The 16643-nt window shown below is 46.5% G+C and overlaps 1 protein-coding gene across 5 annotated transcripts in view; it reads left to right on the forward strand.

The window, feature by feature from the left end:
- Positions 1-1838: 1838 nt before the first annotated feature.
- LOC102002334 (laminin subunit alpha-1-like) overlaps positions 1839-16643 on the forward strand; it is a 58464-nt gene continuing 43659 nt past the window's right edge. For 4 of the 5 annotated variants that reach the window (XR_003378788.1, XR_003378790.1, XR_003378789.1 and 1 more), the window contains exons 1-5: positions 1839-3993; positions 9133-9274; positions 11409-11498; positions 13950-14061; positions 14260-14422. Coding sequence is in view for 1 of the 5 variants with exons in the window: in XM_026789482.1 (XP_026645283.1) it covers positions 3899-3993; positions 9133-9274; positions 11409-11498; positions 13950-14061 (439 nt within the window). In the remaining 4 variants the exon portion in view is untranslated. The remainder of the gene's footprint in view (positions 3994-9132; positions 9275-11408; positions 11499-13949; positions 14062-14259; positions 14423-16643) is intronic. The other variant, XM_026789482.1, reaches the window with a different exon arrangement.

Here is a 16643-nt window from a genome sequence, read left to right on the forward strand (position 1 = left end):
GAGACCAGCCTGGTCTACAAGAGCTAGTTCCAGGACAGGCTCCAAAACCACAGAGAAACCCTGTCTCGAAAAACAAAAACAAAAAAAAAAAGAATTTAATTTTGATAATTATAGTGTGTTAAACGCTGAACAAAATGGGGGGGGGAGGAAAAACATTAAAAGTAGTAAAAAAACAAAACCACAGTGAGAGGTGATATGACTAAGACAGGCTAGAATACAAGTGCCAGTTCAGAGTATGAGGAAACCATGGGGCTTGTGAAGGGAAGGAAGCAAATGCTGAAGGCAAATCACAGCACATTTAGTATGCTATTTTCCCCAAATGTACTACAGCGAAAACCAAATTTCCCTTCCCTTCTTCCCTACCACTCTCTTCTTTCCAAACAGCAAGTCCTTTTCTGCCTTTGTTCAGATCAGCCTTCAGCATGTCTTTGGTCTTGACCAGTGTACCTGGCCCAGGCTTGGTACTCGCCTGAGATCTTGTATTGCTTACTCCTTTTTCCCACACCTAAAATACTTTACTGTCTTCACCTTTTAAGTTCTGTTCTATTTAAAATCCCATTCAATTTCTTTTTATTTTTTCAAAATACTACTTAAAATTTCCTTGGACTAGATTTGTATCTTTTCTCTTTGCCAATAATTTTTAGAGTTTACTATTTTGATCATTAAATATTTGAAGTACCAGAGAGATGGCTCAGTAGTTAATAGCACTGGTTGCTCTCAGAGGAGCCGGGTTCCATACACGGTGCGCACATGACTTACAACCATCTGAAATGACAGTTTCAGGAGGTTCAAAAGTATTGCATGCAAACGATTCACAGACATATATGCAGGCAAAGCACCCGTATACATAAAACGGATTTTTAAACATACAACAGTGTCCTAATCTTACTGATTTGCTATGCTAGCTATCTACTTAAAGCTTACAACATTCTATAACTTACTCGGTGTAAGCTTTTTTATGACTTAATTTCAGATTCTCAGGTGTTTTTATGCTGTTAGTTGGTTTGGTTGTTCCCCATGGTGCTAGTAACTGAACCCTGGGGTTCTTGATGCATGTACTTCCAAGGGAGCTACACCTTGTGACCCAATTTTGAACTAACGATGTCTTCTGATTTCTAACTTTTGTACTTTTTTTTTCAGGTATGCACTTCCCACCCCCTTTGGTTTTTCAAGACAAGGTTTCTCAGTGTAACTTTGGAGCCTGTCCTGGAAATTTCTCTGTAAACCAGGCTGGCCTCAAACTACAGAGATCTGCCTGCCTCTGCCCCCTGAGTACTGGGATTAAAGGCGTGCGCCACCACCGCTGGGCTAACTTTTGTACTTTTTAATGGGATAATTATGCCATCTTTTTCTCTTGTTTTGAGAATATGTTTCTCTTAGTTGGTCAGAAATTGAAATAGTTAAATTGAACCAAAGTAATACATGAAACATTTCAAGCATTCCAGACACTTAGGTCAGTATCTTAATACATTGTTTGTCCTCTAGATTTCCTTCAGGTATCCTGTAAAATTTGAATTTTTAAGCATTTCAGATGGGTTATCTTTATGCACATTTTATTTTTTATAGGTATTGGAAATTTGAGGCCACTCGCATATTACTAGAGAAAGGAAAGTGCAATCCAAACCTTTTAAATGGCCAGCTCAGCTCACCTCTTCACTTTGTTGCTGGAGGGGGACATGCAGAAATAGTGCAGATCCTGCTAACCCACCCAGACATTGACAGAGTAAGTTATTTTCTGTTTTATATTTTAATTTTCAGCAACTAACAAGTAGTGATACAACAACGTTTAATTGTATACTTAACATGTCAACTAACACCAATAAATTTTACTATATACAGTATAATGTATATGTTAACTGTGCTTTAATCGTAAGTTTTGAGTTGCTGTTATGATAAAACACACTTCACCTAAAAGGTAGTTTTTTAACAACTTAGATGCAAAGTTCATAGCATTCAGTACATTTGTATTGTTATATATAGTCATTGCATACATACATCTCCAGAAACTATGTAAAATTCATTTTCCATCTTATTACCCCCCTCAAACATCTTAAAGAAAGAAAATGATTTACCCATCTTCTACAATGTGTGCTAACAATCATTTGGTAAAAGGAAAGTAAAACTGTGGAAACCGTTATTAAATCTATGACTTAAATTTTAAAAAAACATAATCCTACTAATTAGTGCTTTGAGTTTTTTAAGCTTTTCCAATTTTTGTTTTAGTATGTATTAAGTATGGTTAATATTTACTTAATCCTTAACCAGAGTATTTTTATAATACTTTAATAAATTCCTTCAGAACAGCATGTATTTGTAGTATGTTTTGGTCTGTTGCTTCCTCCATCCTAGCACATAACAGACCAACAAGGCAGAGTCCCGTTAAATATTTGTGAGGAAAACAAATGAAGTAACTGGGAAGAAGCTGCAAGGTTGTTGAAAGATGTTATTAACAAACCAGTACGAATTGTCCGAACAGCTGGAGGCAAATGTGTAAACTGATCATTTTCTGTTGCTTGTTTCACTCTCTACTCTCTTGGGGGCTGGCCACCCAGCTCCCAAATAAGCATACACCTGGTCTTCTTTCTTATCAACGCCAGACCTTAGCTTAGCTTCTTTCTAGCTAGCTCTTCTTAAATCATCCCGTCTATCTTTTGCCTCGGGCTTTTACCTTTCTCTATTTCTGTATAACTTTTCTTTCAGTCTTACTCCATGGCTTGCTGTGTAGCAGGGTTACTGGCCCCTGATGTCTTCCTCTCCTTGGTCTCTTGTGTCCTTCTTTTCCCTCCAGATTTCTCCTTCTCTTTATTCTCTTAGTCTGCCAGCCCCTCCTATCCTTTCTCCCGCCTCTCTGTTGGCCATTCAGCTTTTTATTAGGCCATCAAGTTTTTTAGACAGGCCAAGAATCACAACTTCACAGAGTTAACAAATGCAACATAAAAGAATGCAACACATCTTTGCACCAAATTATATATGATTGTATTTACTATGTTTAATATAAGTAGTTCTGCTCATTTATGTGTATTTTCCTCCAGCAACGTTTGTTTGTAAATAGCAGAATTATACACCATTCATTAATAATCTTCAGCAAGTTGGTGTATGAGGAACTCATTTTCCTCTCCACAAAAGTGAACTAGGTGCTTTTCTAGTTTTGTGTACGTGTGTGCATGCATACGTATATTGTGTGGTTGGTTGTGCTCATGTGGAGACCAGAGGGTAATGTTAGGAATCTTTCTTCACCACTCTCCACTTGTTTTTTGAGACAGGGTCTCCCTCTAAAACTAAAGCCAACCATTGTGTCTAGCTTCCAGGACCCTCCTTTCTTCCCTCCTCTAATCTACCAACTCTGGGGTTAGAGACACAAGCAGCCATTCCCAGGTCCGGGCGGGGGCTGGAGGTGGGTGTCCCTACTAGCGCCAGGCTGCCGTGGGGGGGGGGGGAGAGGAGAGGGCGGCTTTTAGCCGCCGAGGCAGGCAAGGTGGGCGGGCAAGCCTTGCACTGCTGGCCGCTGGTATGAGCTCGGAACCCAGCGTGCGAGCCCAGGCCACCTCCATCCCCGCAGCCTCCAGGTCCCCGCCCCCGTTGCCCCCGCTCCGCTCCCGGCATCGGAGACCGTGGATAAATCGGAGAGGCGAGCGCGGGGAGACAGAGCGCGCGGGCGCCGGCAGCAGGCTGGCCGAGCCCCTTTTCCACGGTCGCGCTTGAAGGTGGCGCAGTCTAGGCAGCCTAGGCATGGAGCAGTCACCATGCGCTAGAGAGTCCGCCAGCCAGTGCCCTGCCTGCCTCTTCCCGTGCGCCCTCCCGCAGATGTCGGCGCCCTGGATTGGTCCCCTGGCCTCTGCCTGCAGCCCTGCCACAACCTCTAGGCCGGCCAGGAGGGCACTGATCTCCGTTAGCGAAGATGGCTCGTGGCTGCCTGCTGGCCTTGACTCTCACACTTTTCCAGTCTTGCCTGACCGACCCCTCGAGCCAGGAGCCCTTCCCTTCGGCCGTCAGGTAAGTCGGCAATGAATCCGGGCAGGGGTTGAAGGCCGGGGTCCCTACTCGGCGCCAGGCTGCCGGGGCGGGGGGAGGGGGTTTGGCTGGGAGCCGCTGACGCCGGCAGGGTGGGTGGGGGAGCCTTGCACTGCTGGCCGCTGTAATGACCTCGAAACCCGCGTGCGAGCCTCGGCCTGCCGCGCCTGCTGTCCCAGGGAAAGCCGCCCGAGCCCAGCTCTCGCCACCCCCATCCCCGCAGCCTCCGCGTCCCCGCGCCGCCCCCTCCGCCCCCGCCCTCGCCTCTCACACCGTGGATAAATCGGGGAGGCAGAGCTCTCATGCCTCGGCAGCAGGCTGGCCGAGCTCCTTTTCCACGGTCGTCCTTGATGGTGGCACAAACGAGGCAGCCTAGGCACGGAGCGGCCACCACGCGCAAGAGTCCGCCCTTGCCCAGCCCGCCTCTCCCCGCCCGTGCCCTGCCCGCCGCTCCCCGTGCGCCCACCCGCAGAGGTCGGCGCCCTGGCTTGGTCCCCCGGCCACTGCGTGCAGCCCAGCGGCCGCCTCCAGGCCGGATCGCGAAGATGGCTGGCTGGCCTTGATTCTGACACTTTTCCTGCCTGCTCGGTCCCTCGAGCCAGGATCACTTCCCTTAGGCCATCAGGTAAGTTGACAGCGGGTCCGGGCGGAGGCTGGAGGCCAGGGTCCCATCTCGGTGCCGGGTGCCGTGGGGGGCGGGGAGCGCGGCTGGGAGCCGAGGCCGGCAGGGTGGGCGGGCGAGCCTTGCACTGCTGGCCACTGGAATGAGCTAGGAATCGGCGTGCGGATACTAACACGCGAGCCTCGGCCCGCCCCGCCCGCGGTCCCAGGGAAAGCCGCCCACGCCCGGCTCAGGCCACCCCCATCCCCGCAGCCTCCGCATCCCCGCGCCTCCTCCCGCCCTCGCCTCGGAAACCGTGGATAAATCGGGGAGGCGAGCGGGGGAAGGAAGGAGGCAGAGCGCGTGGGCGCCCGCAGCAGGCTGGCCGAGCTCCTTTTCCACGGTCGCTTCTGATGGTGGTGCAGGCGGGGCAGCCTAGGCACGGAGCGGCCACCAGGCGCTAGAAAGTCCGCCAGGCCGTGCCCTGCCCGCCTCTCCCTGCGCGCCCACCCGCAGAGGTCGGCGCCCTAGCTGGGTCCCCCGGCCGCTGCGTGCAGCCCCGCCGCCGCCTCCGTACGGGGTCGCGACTGTTGGCTGCCTGCTGGCCTTGACTCTGACACTTTTCCGGTCTGCTCCGCCCGTCGAGCCAGGAGCCCTTCCCTTTGGCCGTCAGGTAAGTAGGCGGCGGGTCCCGGCGGAGGCTGGAGGCCGGGGTCCTGACTCGGCGCCAGGCTGCTATGGGGGGTGGGGAGCGCAGCTGGGAGCCACCGAGGCCGGCAGGGTGGGCGGGCTAGCCTTGCAGTGCCAGCCGCTGGAATTAGCTCAGAACCCGCGTGCAAGCCTCGGCCCGCCTTGCACACTGTCATCGGGAACGTCCACCAGCCATCTAGTCTCGTCCAGGTCTTCGTGGATAATGCACACTGAAGACTGTTTCCGGACTTGGAGGAAAAACTTTGCAGGCATACCCAGCTCCCACCAAGCTAGGCCAGATGAAAAGTTATTTTTCCGTTTGGTATTTCACAGAGTTAATTTCAGGCTGGCCGGGTTAGCTTGCGCTTCTTCTGTACTTAGCCCCTAGGATGCTAATTGCTGTGCTGTCCAAACTCATTTAGAGCCCATATTACTAGGAGTACCTGACAGCCTCCCTGGTTTCCAGCCAGTTGGAGTGAACAACTGTTAAGGGCTTAACGTGCTGTTCACCCCAGAGCTCACAGGTACCAGGGCCACCAAAGCCCACCTATTTTTTGAAACATCTAAGAGTTGACAGACAGGAGGTTCCTGTTCTTAGATGAACGGAACCCCTATTCTTTGAGGGAGGAACTATTTCCATAGTCACCTGCAATTTTATCTTATTTTTAACATTTCTAAAATAACTTTTTTGAAAAAGCCGTTGCTATTCTGGAAATAGAGTGTTGAAAGGTAGCTATAGTCACAGGGCGGAAGGGAAGGGCAATGCAACCATTCTCCTCTCTCTCAGGCTACAAGAAGCAATCAGAGTCAGTGGCACATATAATATATACATATTTTTTAAAAGCGTTGAATAGCTTATCTGACATTCCAGGAAAGCATTTATTTTGGTTTTTGAAGGTACTTTAAAGAGTAGGTAGTCAGTTAAATGCATTTTACATAACAAAAACAAAGCCCAAGGTAGCCTTCCTGGCTTTTATACTGCGGGAATCACTTGCTGTCCTTTGTTGGCAGAAAGCTGGATCCTGGAGTTTGGGGGGGATACGCTAGAAGTGCACCCTTACTAGCATCCTAGCTGGAACCTGACAGCTATTATTTAAGATTTGGCCTAGAACATTTATCACCCTAGGCGTCAGTGCAAGCATCTAGAGATGCATATTCCAGCCCTGAGAAAGGGGGTGCCTAATATTTTGTCATTGATTTACAGTAATGATCTCTTTAGGTAATCTTCCATAAAAAATTACACATCACTTTTGTTATGAAGCAGAAGGGTGAATGCCATCTGTAGAGCTTCATTTAATTGGCAGAATGTTCCAAATGTTTAATTTTAAGCATGGAAAGTCTAAGAACTTCCAAAACACTACAAACCATTCAGTCTTATTAAGAAATCACACTTTTGCTTATTTATATTTTTAGTACTTCTGAAGCTTGGCCTATTACATAAGAACTCAGGTGACGCTCGTGCATTTTGTGTCAAAGAAGTTGCAGCTCTTAGGAAGTCATATTCTTTTTTTTTGTTTGTTTGTTTTTTTGTTTTTCGAGACAGGGTTTCTCTGTGGTTTTGGAGCCTGTCCTGGAACTAGCTCTGTAGACCAGGCTGGTCTCAAACTCACAGAAATCCGCCTGCCTCTGCCTCCCGAGTGCTGGGATTAAAGGCGTGCGCCACCACCGCCCGGCTAGGAAGTCATATTCTTAACGTACTCAGATCACACCTTTTTAGTGTTGTTTTAAATTGATTTGCCAATATTGCTATCGTTTAGGAAGGTGCTTCCTCATATTAAGGAAAACAAAATACAAAAAAACCCCACTCATTATTGAGCATCTCATAATAAAATATTGCTGTAAAAATTCTTCTTAGAACATCTGTAATAAATGCTTTCCCCGATTTAAGTAACTTCATTTCCTGCTCAGATATGTGCTAAAGGTTTGGGAGTGTGAACGGCTCTTCCTGTTCCCTCGTGTCGTTCTCCTTGAAGTAGCCTTCTTAGGCACGGCTAGTGCCATCTTTAATTTTGGAGGACTGCACGCTGCCTTTCCCCTGCACCAGCTGTGCACAAGCACCCCACTTTCTTTAATCCTCAATGCTTGTTCTGCTCACTGTTTTGATTGGAGACATGGGTTTTGTGATGAGCAGGACACTTGTTTTATTGGTGGGAGAGTTTCGAGACAGTGTCTCACTCTGTCGCCTAGGCTAGCTTGAAACTTACTCTGTAGCCTAGGCTAGACTGAAATTCACAGGAGTCCTTCTGCCTCAGTTTACCCCAGCTGGATTGTATGTCTAAGTCACCATGCTCAGCTCTGACTGTGGATTTCATCTGCATTTCTTTCTAATAGTGGTGTTGCCCTTCTCATGAGCTCCTTAGCCACCTGTGTCTTTGCTGAAGAGCATTTGCCTTTGCCCGTCTTTTAACCAGTGTCCATTTTCTTGCCCCTTTTGCCTCCCTTTACAACTGTGCTCCTGGGTACCACAGAGGGAAACTCCCAGAAAATGATGGCTGGGGACCGCGCCCTCTGCTGGCTCCTTGTGTGCCCTGCAGTTGCAACAACCACAGTGATGTCTGACCCCGAAACTGGGCAGTGTCTGGTATGTTTGCTTGGGAACTGACCTCAGTTTACACTGAGTGATCAGCGTGACCTGAAAGACAGCCAGGAACCAGGCAGACCCTCCAGCTGGTCCTTGCCACATGGCTGCTGCCATCGCAGTCTCAAAGACATTGAAACCTCCTCCTCCTCCTGTCACTGGGAAACTGGCAGGGTTTGTGTCTGTGTCTCCCTCAGCCATGGATACCTCCCTCACTCTAGTCCTCAGTAGCTGGTCCTTGTTTCTCCCCTACTCTCTGGGGTGGCTCGTTCTGTAGGACAGCAGGCCCCAGGAAGCCAGGATCCATGGTCTGCTAAGGGAAGCACTTCATGCTCGTCTTGCTGGGGTTGACAGTCAACAGGGCCAACGCCTAGAGCTGTTCCATCTTAGCTCGTCATCTAGTACTCGGTCCTTGTCTGTGTTGTGCCATGTTGATGAAACGACTATTTATTACAGTTTATTTTTGAAGAGAGTGCAGATATTCTTCGAAAGGGAGATCTATCTGAGAGATTGAGCAGATCCTAATCATACCTATCTTTAGCAGATGAAGCAGGAATAAAACTTAAATGAAAGGGCTCGAATGTTTTCTATTTGCAAAGAGTCTATAAAAATAGGTTTTTTAAAAAATATTTATTTGGTAGCGATTTCTCGCTCTATCATTTCTTGCTACCAAGGGGGACTTGGTAGATCAGGGGTGACCGGCTGCACGGGGTCTCTGCTTTGCTGTTGTTCCTCCTTGGCTGCATCATACGCGGAGCCCTGTGCACTGCAGCCAAGCCAATAGTGAGGGAATAGCAAGGTCTCCTAAGAAGTGGATATCAGGGAATTGGGAAAGGTTTTTACTTTCATTCTGTGACTGTTAGAAGCAAGCACTCCCCCACTAGTGTTCTCTGCTGCTCTCTGAGGAGGAAGTACTGGCACACTCTGAGACCGTGGGGGTGGACTTTGGAGGGGATACTGAGACAGCTGTAGCCAGGCCCAATTCTACATGAGCCGTGGCACTGTAAAGGTTCAAGTGGTGGGAAGGCATGATGCCTCGGCCACTCTGAGACTCGGCTCCTCCTTTCCCTGTGACTTTTGTTGAGTTTCCGTTATTATAGGAGAATTGTGGCTCCCTTGTACCTGGAGTGAGAATGAGGTGTGTGGTACCTGGAGCCCACTGTGTGTTCTCTTTATAACACCCTGACTCAGTCGCACAGTGTTCAAAGGCTATTTGTGTTAGCTTTTGTTTTCTCCCCGTTTTCTCTTCAAGCCTTGATGATGAGTATGTGGGCCCCTTGCTGAATGACCTGGATACTATTGGCAACGCCGTTCTGTCTCCGAACCTCACTGGCGTCTCTTCTGCTCCTTATGGGATCTTGTCAAGTCTGGAAAACACAACTAAATATTTCCAGGTAGGTACTAAGGGTGTGGAGATGGTGGATAGAAACACCTGTCTCTGAGAGAGAAGGAGTATGGGGGTGGTCATTTGTCTGCCCTGCCTTTCGATCCCCCATGGGTGTCAAGTGACAGTGTCTTCATCCCAGACCTCACTGGGGTCTCTGGGGAGCCCTGATGGAGCTGCTTCATGGACACCTCCTTGGAATTTCTGCCCACGGATTTTGTCCCACCTTCTGGAAGTCGGCAGCAGCCCTCCTTCCTCTTTGACAGACCTTTGGGTATTTGAAAAAGGTATCCAGATACAAATACTAGGAGTAAATCTATCCTGTATCCTCGTTAGTGCTGGTTTATGCCAAACATGAGTATTTTCTGTTATGTGTTGCTATTTTAACTGGAGTTCAAGGATATAGGATATAAAAATAGTCTTCCTCTGAAGATGGTTTAAGTCTCAAAAGGTCAATCTTTTGTTTGTGTTTTATCAAAAGATCTGACCAAAAAGAGAGTAAAGTTAAGAAATTGAATCATAGACAGTACCTTCTCTGGAATGTTAATTTAATTGGAAAATATTGCTAAATTATACTTTTTACCTTCACATTACAATTTACAATAGTCTATCCACCATGACATGCAGTAAGACAATGGATGGTCATTACTAAATCGTATTTTACAGAAAGAGGCTCTTCTTGTGCATGCTCACCCCCAACACAGTTACACACCACACATACACACTCACATTCATGCACATTCATATACACACACAGTCACACACATTCACAGACATTCATACATACACTCACTTTCAGACACACTGATGCTCATACTCACACACACTCACATTCACACACACATTCAAACACGCACTCACACACACACACGTACACACTGGTGCTGAGGAGGAGCTTATGGACTCCAGGAAATAATTTTATATTACTTTTTATCAAATAGCAAAATGTGCTTTTAAAAGATGGGTGATTCTGCCGGGCGGTGGTGGCGCATGCCTTTAATCCCAGCACTCGGGAGGCAGAGGCCGGTGGATCTCTGTGAGTTCGAGACCAGCCTGGTCTACAGAGCTAGTTCCAGGACAGGCTCCAAAGCCACAGAGAAACCCTGTCTCGAAAAAAAAACCAAAAAAAAAAAAAAAAGATGGGTGATTCTACAAAAAGAAAGGAGAGATATGTTAATATCTGCTCCAGCCATCATCTACACAGTCAATACATGATTATACTGCCAGTTAGGTCCCAGGGATAGTACTGTACTTTGAATTTATCAGGTGAAGTGCATAGTTCGTTCAGACTGTAACTAACCTTGAGTGGTTTACTCTAATGTAGTCCATTCATCCATCCCCTTAACAATGCTTTGTGTTCCTACCCAATACTCTCCGGAGGGCAGGAATGTGAACTGAATTGTTTCTATTTTTTACCAACAGAGTGAAATTGGACAAGGTAAATACACTCTTCCTAAATAGTAATGTAGCTATTTCATAGCGCTGTGAAAGGTTTGCATAGCTAAACAAGAGGTTAGGATGTTGGGATGGATTAAGCACTTAGTTACAAATAATCTTAAAAATCTTTTTCTTATTGAATACATTTTGACTTTCAAAGTAAGTGCTTTTTTGTGTATTGACAATTATAGCTAATATTTATAACTTTGACACTGAAGCCAAGCAGTTTTTGGTCTATGATGCCATCTGTTCGGAGTCTGCTTACTAGCCCAGAGTTTGAATTTATGTCTGTCTGAGAGCAACCCAGAAGGTGATAGTAAGGAATAACATTGCTGTCATTGACAGTTGGTGATGAATGTTACTTTTTGCTTTTAAGTAACTATTAAAAGCAATTACAGGGGGCTGGAGAAATGGCTCAGAGGTTAAGAGCATTGCCTGCTCTTCCAAAGGTCCTGAGTTCAATTCACAGCAACCACATGGTGGCTCACAACCATCTGTAACGGGGTCTGGTGCCCTCTTTTGGCCTGCAGTCATACACACAGACAGAATATTGTATACATAATAAATAAATAAATATTTTTTAAAAAAAGCAATTACAATGTCTTTCTGTAAACCAAAAAGCATTTAGCCCATAATTCTCTAAAGAATGGAATATTTTAATGGGACACAGTAAACAATGTAATATTGCTTCTTTTTTTTCCCCTTAGAGGTATTTATTAAAAGAAAATGCTAAGAAGATTCGGGCAGAAATGCAGCTTGAAGGTGTTGCACAACAAACAGAAAACCTGCAAAAGGAGGTAAGTTCTTTGAAAACAAAAAAACAAACAAAAAACCCAGTTCCCCTCCAGTCTCCCAGGGCAGCTCCCCAGAAGCCTTTTGGTTCCCACCAACCTCCTTGGGCAGGCCCTGGGAGCCTTCAGGTCTTCTCCAGCCTCCCAGGGCTGTTGGCTGCTTGTTCTTCCCTGCCACCCGGCTAGCTTAGACCTGAAATAATCACACAGAATCTGTATTAATTAAATCACTGTTTAGCCCATTATCTCTAACTTCTGATTGGCTAACTCTTACATCTTAATTTAACCCATCACCATTAATCTGTGCATCACCAAGAGGTCATGGGCTACCAGCAAAGTTTCAGCACGTCTGTCTCCTGAGGCTCCATGGCTTCTCTCTGACTCCACCGTTCTTCCTCTCAGCATTCAGCCTAGCTGTCCCTGCCTACCTAAGTCCTTCCTTGTTACAGGTCCAAAGCAGTTTCTTTATTCATTGATGGTAATCACAGCACACAGAGGGGACTCCCACATCACAGGGCAGCTCTTGGGAGCCTTTGGGCTCCATCTGGTGGGTTCCAGGAGGCCCCAGATGTCGATCATCAAATGGTTCTAACCCCACGATCCTCTGTAGTGAAAAAGGTTCCTAAGCAGATCACAGTTGCCGTGCATGGTAAGGAAGAAACGCGTGGTTCGCTTAGCTGCTTGCCTTCTCTCCTTAACCTAAGGGGAAATAAAAGATTGTTGAGGTTTCCTCCTTTTCCTAAATCCAGTCATCGTGGGGTTTGTGAGGTGGAGTGGCTTTGGTACTTAGTGGTCCTTGACCATTGAATCTGATGGTTTTAGGTCCTAGATAAAATTAGCTTGGTCTTCATGTCAGTAGGGAACTATTTATTTTGTTTATCTCATGGCAGGGTAAACATCTTCTGATTTCTAGCGGGTGAGAGGGGCCTGTTATCAAATATATTTTATTATAGATTTCTCGATATGTTCAGACGTACACAGCCATGCATGCAGAAGAAAGTACTGTCTTGACGCCAGGAAATTTGAAACCAAAGATGATATTAGAAGAACTTGCATGTTAGAGTAAGGACTTTGGGTCCCTCAGCAAGCAGATACTGTCTAGAAAATAATCTGATTAAAATCCTTGTTCTCTCATTGTGAAAGAAGCTTCTCTTTGGTGTTAAGGAGAAAATGCCTGCAGGCCCAATCCTGTTATTTTATAGTCTTTGATATTACAATCACAATCTTCTTTTGACTTATGAAATTACTGAAGAGAAATGACAGCTGAGGACAGTTGTGTCAGTGTCAGAGCTGAGAGTTTTGTGGTCACGGCTTCACTCCCACTCCTAAGGAGGTGCTGGTGTGACCCCCATGTTACTGATCAGGCTGGAGGTGGACAGCTCTACTGGCTGCAAGATTCAGGCCTTAGGCAATCTTCCTGACAACTTGTTCTTGTCTCATAGGAACTAAAACCTCCCAGGCAGTGAGGTTCCACTTCCGGTAGTCAGTGTGAGATCCTGCACTGCACACTGACATTCTGGTCTCCCAGGCAGTGAGGTTCCACTTCCGTAGTCAGTGTGAGATCCTGCACTGCACACTGACATTCTGGTCTCCCAGGCAGTGAGGTTCCACTTCCAGTAGTTAGTGTGAGATCCTGCACTGCACACTGACATTCTGATCTCCCTTCTCAGAAAGGTACATGTTGTTCAGTCAACTCTTAACTGTGCCAACATCATGGCATATGCCTTGCTCATGTGTGTGCTGCTGTGAGCAGCCTACCACACCGCCAGCTGTGTACAAGTCCAGCACACTTGTATGAAGTATATACTGCTGCAGTGACAGTGACAGATGATGCTGCTGCCAACCGAGGTGTTTACAGGATGGTATTTCCCCTGACGGCAGTATATCCCTGCTCTGCCACCAGGCTCATACATCCCTTATTCATTGAGTTCCTGGATTTTATCATATTCTCTGCAGCTTGCTGTAATCATACATGATTGTATCCTTCATGGCCCAAGGAGCAATGGGCTACATACACCTTAAATGTGTGTGTATTATACTTGCACACATAGAAGTACCATTTGCCTTAGGTGTAAGTACACAATGCCTTTTTGTGTAAGGAAGCACACAGTGTATATGGACAACAGTGTATCTCCTAAGGAGTCCTTTCTCGTCACTCGGTAACACGTGACTGTACTTGGGTGCTAATGTCATAAGGCTTTCACAGTTGGAGGCAAGCTTTGCTAGTCATCTAGACTGCTTGTAAAAATAAACCATCCTTTCTCACAGTGAGCGTGTCTTAGGTGATTTTAGTATCCAATCCGTCAAATTTGAGCCTAGAAATATTTACCTTGGTGTGCATGATCTTGTCATTTTTATGATCTGGATATATTTTGTCCCTTTAAAGAGGCAACAGCTTGTGTTGAGAAGCTCATATAATATTAAATCACACTAACCTAGTCCTTCCTGCCCTGTCAGATCACTAGAGTCTTAGCAAGCAGTCAGCAGGTGAATAAAGCAACGACAAGAACTGTCAATGGGACTCAAGCCCTGGCCACGTTCATTGAGCAGCTGCATGCCAACATCAAAGGTAGTGTGGACAGGCTCTCCTTTGGGGACTTTGTGCTTTGTTGGTAGAAAGAGTCACGATCACCTTATGAAGCACATGAACAGGGTTGGGCTGGGCTTCCTAATACCAAGGGACTGGGCCATCCCATAGCACGGACCTGAAATGCCCGGGATCCCTACTGTCTACCTTGTAGAGGCTTACCTAGTAACATATCTGTAGACATCATGGAAAAGGTGGCAGCGTTGAATGAGACCACACGTGGGGACGTCCAGCCACCCATTTCTGCTCTTCAGAGCATGCACCAGAACATTTCTTCTCTGTTGGAACTTACAAAGAAAAGGAATTTCACAGAGTGGCACCAAAATGCTACCCTTGAACTCAAGTAAGTCCCGAGCACTGTTCAGACTACCATCAATGAGAACCAGGCATTTGGTTGCTGGAGAGGGGAAATTGTGGGGAGAATGATCTTTGGGCATTAATATTGTTAATTGAGGAGAGAGGCCTAGCTGTCCAGGAAATGAAGGGATGGGTACCTGCCCCTCCATATACAGAAAACAGACCAGGGAAACCAGTATAGTCCATCTCTGCGTACTGTGCAATAGGCTCTGTTTTCCTGTGACTTGTAGGTTAATTTCACCTACTGCAAACCAGAGAGCGTAGTGAAGTGTTATGTAGACCACATGCAGGGTGATCTGTCAAGAATAATGGAGAACACCTAGACAATCAATTCTGGGACAGACAGACACTGTCAGAATCACAGAGCTCGGTCCTGCAAGCCCTCATAGAACTGCACAGTGTATAGCCCCAGAGAATGGTTGTTAGTAGACTCGGGAGCTTGCAGTCTCCTTCCTGGCCCCTTTTTAGCTTTTTCTACATGGTTGGTAGCTGGCACTGTCTTTCCGTCAGGTATGTTGCAAATCATTTTAATCAGTTAGATGAGACTCGCTCATTATTTCTAGTAGCACCGGAAGTGTTTGTGAATTTTGTTATTGTAAATTATCATGTGATAGATCTCTTGGACAAGCATTTTCTGTTATTTTCCATATTTCTAAGTGTTTTCATATAGATATTTATACTACAAGTTCTCCCCCTCCCCTTTCTTGTCCCATCCCCCTCCTCCTTTTTCTTCTCCTTCCTCTCCTATTTTTCCTCCCCCTCTTTCCTCACCTCTTTCTTTCTCCTTCGAGTCAGGGTCCCACTGTATCCCTGTTGGTCTAGAACTTAACATTGTCCTGTCTCAACCTCTTGAAAGCTGCGTTTACAGTATGTGTCTATGCAGACTCTGCCCTGCCTGTCTGGGTTTCAGGACAGTAGATTACCAGAGTAGACAGTAGGACCAGATCATTAGTCCCAGGATCTGCACGTGGAGGCTCCCTAATGCTTGTTCCAGATCAATTCCACAAGGATGCTAATGTAAGCACCGTACACTTTTCCCCAGCAATACACACATTAGGTTCATTATTCCTTTTTCCTTTGAACATATCTTTGGCCTGCTGTTTTGCTTGGGTGGAACTTAAAAGGAAAGGCTTGGTTGATAGGGCTTGGGATGAGATCTCATGATACAGTCACTCGAATGTTGGTTCAGAGAGACTGGACAGGCCCCAAGAAAACCAAACTGAATGCTGTGAAGGCAGCAAGATGCCAGAGCAGGTAACAAGACCACAGAGTGCCCAGCTACACCAGCGAGAGTGGCAGCTCTGTCTCCTGCTGCTGCCCCATGTAGGACAGAATCCTATGAAGGAACTAAGTAAGACGTAGATTCCCGGGCTGGTTGTCCTAGAGATCCAAAGCCACCTGTGGGAGTCCCCTTCCTCACAACACCCTTTGGTCACTCAACAGACAGATATGAACCCCACGTGCAAATGTGATAGCAGGATTTGGGGATACCCAGAGAGGCAATAGAGCCTTTGTGCTCACCAGACCACTTAACAAGAGTTCACTTTTTGAGAATGCATTTGAAACAAAGCAGGGAAGGCAGGGCCAGCCCCTCTCCCTCCCAACTGGCTGGATCTTCTGGGACTGCCGGTTCTATAATTGCATCTCCCTTTCTGTTTGGAATACACTGTCAATCAGATTCTATACTTCTCTCTTCCTTCTATAAGCGAAGTTATGGCTCAGGGGGCCTTTATTTTAAACATTGGGGAATTGAAAATGTATTTTCTAGCCTTCACTTTCTAGTTTCTGAGATAATCCGTCTTCCAATGTCATAGGTTGTTGCAGGAATGACTTGTCATCATATTACTAATCATAGTTATTATAAAATTCATGCTCCATGCTACAGTCTGGGTAATCAGCTTTGGTGCACATGCCAGTCATTCACTTAGTGCCAGACCACTCCCATCTTCAGGGACCTACTGCAGCTCCCAGGATTCCATGTGTTGCTGCAGTTCCCAAGATTCTCAGCACTTATGGCTCAGATGAGGAAAAGGACAAGGAACCGCAGGGAAGTGTGGGAAGGAGTGCGTGAGAGGTCGTCTAGCCCTGTCGATGCTGAGGCATGCATGGGCAGCCCGTATATGGCGGTTCTGTTGAACTTGTCCATGTTGATGAGGATGACTGACCAGGTCTCTTCCTCAAGAGGGCACCAGATGTCATTACAGATG

This window comes from Microtus ochrogaster, unplaced genomic scaffold, assembly GCF_000317375.1.
Source record: "Microtus ochrogaster isolate Prairie Vole_2 unplaced genomic scaffold, MicOch1.0 UNK20, whole genome shotgun sequence".
Taxonomy (NCBI): domain Eukaryota; kingdom Metazoa; phylum Chordata; class Mammalia; order Rodentia; family Cricetidae; genus Microtus; species Microtus ochrogaster.